Genomic DNA, 5,923 nt, shown 5'->3' on the forward strand with positions numbered 1-5,923 from the left:
ATATGGAGGAAGGATTATCCTCTGAAGACTTCAACTTAAGAGGTGGGGAAGGAGGACGAATTCCATGTGTTCTCCTTTCGGCTTTCAGACGATCTGCCAACTCTTCGACACCAGGTTGTAACAGAGGAGAAGAGGAGCTGAGTGACTTTTTTTTCCTTTTTTTTTTTGCTCAATGATATCCACCTGCTCCACTCTGTTGAGCAACTCCCGATTCTAACCAGATCCAACATGGCCTGTCCAGAGAGAAGACTCCGTGTAGCTTTCCTCATCTTTCTGCGTCTTGTGTCTGTCAGATGCCTCTCCAATCCAAAGACTACAGGTACACCGAATGAAGCCCACTTGGGTTGATAAGGGTAACGTTAATCTGACCGTGAGATTTTGATGATGTGCATGTTGGAAGTTATATTCAGTGTAGTCTTTTTGCAGGAATGTGCACCTTCACAAATGTTCTTCTTCTTCCCCCGCCCCCCCTCAGTCTCCTGGTGCGTGTTGTCTGATGCCGAGGAGCAAAAATGTTTGGATTTGGCCGGGAACGCCACCGCCCGTAATGTCAGAGGAGCGCTGAAGTGTGTTCGTGGTCTGAGCACCGGGGATTGTATGGATAAAATCAAGGTAAAAAGAACGGTTATCTTTTTCATTGTATATGACCACATTGCATTTTGATCCCAAAGATAAGAATAGCATGTGATCATGATTACACTACTAGACTGTGATTTTCCATGTATTTGTACCATTTTTTAGAAAACAATATGTACACCTCCTGACCCCTTCAGTATATACTTTATGTAACCTGTTCTTATTTATTATGACAGCTACGCAATACCTTTATAATACTAATAATGTGTCTTGAAGCGTTCGAGAGATATTTATTTTGTTGCATGTAGGATATTGGGGTTGTAGCTTGCAGTGAACTACACAGCAGTGTATAGAAACACATTTCTCATATTTCTCTCGCTTTATTCACAGACATAAAAAAACATTATGCACACATTTCAGAATGAATTGCACTCCAGTACAGCTCCAGTACTCCCTCCAACATCTATACAGAACGGAAAGTAGAATTATCACCTTTCTGACTGCGTCAAAACACAACCGCAGACAGTACGCTGTGCCATACAATTTATGGCAGTGCTGTCTCAGTTGAACACATCAGACTCAGACTGCACTAGTATTTCTAATAAAGTAGAGTGTAAGTGCTCTTAAACATTTTATTAGAAATACATCTTCAATGTTCTAGAGACCTGCTGGAAACATGACATGAAATCTTTTTCTGCTGTAGTGTATATGCTGTAAGTGAAAAAAGAAAAGCAAACAAAACCTGAAACAACTTTTTGTGAGTTATACCAGATATCCCTCAGCCATTTGAAATATGTATGTGTTTTTTTCTCAGAATGGAACAGCAGATGCAGCTTCCATGTTTGCAGATGACATTTACGCTGCAGGTTTGTGCCACGGCCTGGAGCTTGCTGCAGGAGAGTCTCACAATGGAGTAGGTGAGTTGCAGTGTTGAACCCTGCAGGTGAAGCAGGAAGGAATTGGAAAGAGTAAATGCAGGCTGAATGTAAGTTACATTACGTCCTATGATACACTGAATGCCCACACGATTACTGACATGCATTTTAAGACAGGATGTGCATAGGTCGAGTATGCTCAATATGTGTTTTTCGTGTTGTTGTATTTTTGCAAATTTTCCTGACGTGATCGCACTGCCCACTTGCTCTCTTCCTGCCGATTTTCTCAAAACCTCCAGATGGGATCAGCTACTACGTCGTTGCAATGGCTCGCCGCTCCTCCTCAGATTTGTCTCTGCTGGAGATGCATGAGCGCAGCTCTTGTCACCCCGGTATACGGACCACAGTGGGCTGGACTGTTCCCATTGGCTACCTGGTGAACACGTCCCAGATCAGTGTGGGAGAGCAGTGCAACTTTCCCAGAGGTGAGGTCAAGCAGCACATAGGCTTGGGAAGATGTGTAATAGTATAGGTGGGTGTTTATGTGTGAAACATATACGAGGAGTTTATGCGGAAGAGAGTAAAAGCAGTGAAATGAGAGAAAGGGGCGAATGGGTGGATGGACGGGTGTGGAGGTAAGAGGAGATGGTCACAGAACAGTGCACCTCTGTAACAGAAAGAAGGATATGGCAGCGCCTCTCTATGGGGATAAAGTGGTAAACACAAAGATAGATTAGAGGGACTATAGGAAGTCCATTGAGGTCTTCATAAAGAAATACTTGTAGTGCTAGGGCAACACAACCTTGTGACGTAAAAACCTCAACTGGTATTTTCAACTGGGTCCACAACACTCAATGTCAAGACTGATCCACCACCGGGAATTTAACCGAAATGCATTCTGATTCTATATCTGCTTTATTCGATACACAGTGGCAGGAGACTGGAGCTCATGCTGGTTGACCATCAAGAGAAAGACAGGATACAACCTGGACCAGTCACCAGTTCATTACTGAGCAAACTGAGAGACAGTCACACACACATGCACATATTTGACACATACAGGCAATTCAAAGGTAACAAGTCACCCGAAAGGCATATTTGTTGACTGTGGGAACCAGGCCGTACTCCGATAGAAACTGAAGTCAGAAATGAATATGCAAAATATGCACAGAAAAGCATTCAGCTCAGAATTGACCCACTGCTGCACACAAATCCATCTTCTATTATATCAGAAAAGGGCATAACACTTTTTTCTTTTATATAAATATATATATTTTTTAAACTTTGATTAATTATTCCTTTCACTGGATTTCTTTTTTTTTTTTGCCAGTGGTGGGGAACTTCTTTGGTTACAGCTGCGTACCAGGTGTTAAAGACCTCCAGCACGATCCCAGAGGCAACAACCCAAAGAACCTCTGTGAGGCCTGCATAGGGGACGAAAACGACAGACACATCTGCGCCAACAACCACAGAGAGAGGCATTACGGCGAGGCTGGGGCGCTCAGGTACAGCACCGGCACTAATGACATGAAGAATAATATGCCATTCGCACCCGGAGGTGCCCTACTGTTGTGACTGCTGCCTCTTTGTTTCCTTTTCTTTACATCCATTTCAGCCTCCTGCCTTCATAAAGGAAAGATAGTGAGTAATTTGAGCTGCCTGTTCTGAAATAATACAGTGATTAGAATAACAATGCAGGGACGAATTAGTAATAATTCTTATGAATCCTTTATAAGAGGAGGCATAAAATATTGCATTAACCTCAAAAGCTCCATTCACTGAAGCCGACTGTTACCATATCATAACAAAACTACACAAAGAGCCAGAATGCTCGATGCTGTGCCCTTCAATCGCTTTTTAATGTCACTTCCACACAATATCTGCATAATTGTGTACAATAGCAGCACTCTGTCACTTTGTGGCAGTGCTGTGTGAAACAGCCTCTGGCCTCATAATAAGTGTACTTCTAATGGGAATAAAATGGACCGCAGCAGATGCATGATTTAACAATTTCTTAAAGCGTTGACAATAGGCGGCGGAGGGAGTTTACCTTTAGTCTCCAGAGCCACAGTCTTATTAGAGCGCTCTCCCAGCAGTGCTGAATTCCTCCCCCCATAATTCAGGTTTTGATCCATCTATAGATCAAATGCGTCTCATTATTTGTCTTTCTCTTTCAGATGTGTGGCTGAGAACCTCGGCGACGTGGCTTTTGTCAAGCACACAACAATCTTTGACAATCTGGATGGTGAGTGATTAAAGTGTCCTGCAGGCCAGTGGCTCCACCACTGATTATGTAATGACATGCCTTTAATATTCATGCGCTTCATGATTGGAGTTCTTGGAACCAGCAGAAAGTGTTACACCCTGTAAAAACACAGGATGTCAGTGTTTCCCAATGTTTCTTTGCAACTCGCTGTATGTGCAAGCCAGAATATAATAGATGGATTCCTTTCAAACTGCATGATGTGTATGAACATCTGTACCTGTGTAGGGGTACATGTGCAGAGAAAGATGTATAAACTACATCTAATACCAGTCAGAAAAGTCAATGTAATGTAATATCAGATGGACAGGATGGACAAATCAAAGGCCAAGCAATCTTTTTTTTTTTTTTTTGTCCAGCAATGAAGTGTCCTGATTTTCCGTTTGCTGCATCTGCTCCTCCGCTTTGGGCAACATCCAAAATTAATGGCGATCATTATCGCCGTCACGCTTCAGAGCTTCTGCTGGTACAGGCGAGAAGGAGCAGTTTGAAGTTGGCTGCACAAACACTGCAGCTGTGTAACGAAGCATGCTTTTTATCATATGGTCCAGAAATGTCCGCAGTCGGACCAATTAGCACAGGTCAGGAGACACAGACGGTCTGTGCTGTCGCCTCAGGAGGACGGAGCTTCAAGGTGATCGGCCTTTTCTTAGGTTTGTTCTGTTAAACTGTCACAGTTTAAAAATGTAAATATAGTAATCATCATAAATAAATCAGGCAAAATCATTGGATCCAAGTGACTGAAGCTCCACTTCAGTTTGAGTTCTTAGTTAATTGTTGAAATTAAACAACACATAATACCAGTAACAGGGTTTTATTTCGAAAATAAAACAAATAAATAAAACAATAAAATCACGATGAGTTAAAAAGTAATATTTATTTGAATATAAAACATGATTTTACAACTAAGAAGCTACACAATTTAAGCTGTTGGTTAATAGTTGAAAGTTAAAAGAAAAAAAACTCATAATGCTGTTAGAAGGGTGTGATTTCTAATAAATTAGAGGAAGTGGTGTTTCTTTTCCCAGCGTGCCTTATTCCTTGTTGAAGAAAGCTCAATTTGACAAGATCATCCATCCATTAATCTTCTCTGATCTTAGCTAACGCTCAGTGAAACAGATCAGAAGCCAATAACTGATAAGAGACTCTGAGACGATTCCGGCCACAGAGCAAAACAAAGATAAACGACTCCATTACGTGTTTCAATCACTCCGGCGCTCATAAGGAGTCTGAATCGTCGTCGTACTCAAGATTTCACAAGGCATGATAATAAAAGAGGAATAAGTGCAGTTAAAAGTATATATATTTTGACGAGTTTGTCATGTAATTGAACACATGTGATGTGAATGTATTAATATCAAAACCATTCCTGGAACAGTTCCAGCACCTCTATATAAGCACCGACCAGCTGACATCCACCTTCACCGTGTCTCACTCACACACTTCAGATAACAACTAAAGTCTTTTAATGTCAGATTCCTTGGAAAGTCTGACATTAAGCAGGATTTAAAGAGAGTAGACTATATCGTTACAGTTAATTGTGTAAGTTTCACCCTCAATAAGAGAGACTTTTATTTGATTTCGTCACACATATTTGATCCGTTTTGTCTGGTCCTGGGGAAGATAGCTTTAATCACTGTGAGAGGGAGATAAACTTCATCCCTCATGAAAATGATTTAATAGAAGGGGGATCACGTTAACCAGTGGTGAGACTCATCGATTCATACTCTTTAGCAGATCGGCTGTCGATGAAGAAGGATCCCTTATTGGAACTGAACAATTAGACAGTTTTCCAGATTTGATCTTTTGAACAAGCTGAGCTAAATACATTAGTTGCAGTGAGAAGACTTCTTCTTCTACTGGTTCTATGCAAAAATGGCCTCCGATCTGTGTCGGTCCCAAGAAAAAAAGAAAAAAAACGGTGTCTCTAAATTCAATTAAACCCACCCCTTGAGCTTGATGCATTCTGGTACATATTAAACACTGAGGATGTGTTATATGTTTGAGCTGGAGAGGTGATTGCAGGAGAATTTTGTTGCCTTCTAATAGAGCCAGACCAGCAATTTATAGTCCTCCTGCCAAATACTCTGAGCTCAACAGCCTACAGTATATTAAACAGATGGATCACAGAGTTGCATCAATCCTCTCATGTAACTCCAGGCAACATATCAAATCTGTAGATAAAAAAAAACCCCAAAAAAACTTTTAA

At 41.3% G+C, this 5,923-nt stretch overlaps 1 protein-coding gene across 1 annotated transcript in view; it reads left to right on the top strand.

Moving 5' to 3' along the window:
• Positions 1 to 228: 228 nt before the first annotated feature.
• Positions 229 to 5,923, top strand: part of otomp (otolith matrix protein) — a gene marked incomplete at both ends in the record, with an annotated part of 6,614 nt that continues 919 nt past the window's right edge. The window contains 6 exon segments of the mRNA XM_080512625.1: positions 229 to 319; positions 476 to 612; positions 1,391 to 1,493; positions 1,751 to 1,936; positions 2,782 to 2,956; positions 3,629 to 3,696. Of these exon segments, the coding sequence (XP_080368751.1) occupies positions 229 to 319; positions 476 to 612; positions 1,391 to 1,493; positions 1,751 to 1,936; positions 2,782 to 2,956; positions 3,629 to 3,696 (760 nt within the window).

This window comes from Blennius ocellaris (assembly GCF_963422515.1).
Source record: "Blennius ocellaris genome assembly, chromosome: 17".
Classification (NCBI taxonomy): Eukaryota; Metazoa; Chordata; class Actinopteri; order Blenniiformes; family Blenniidae; genus Blennius; species Blennius ocellaris.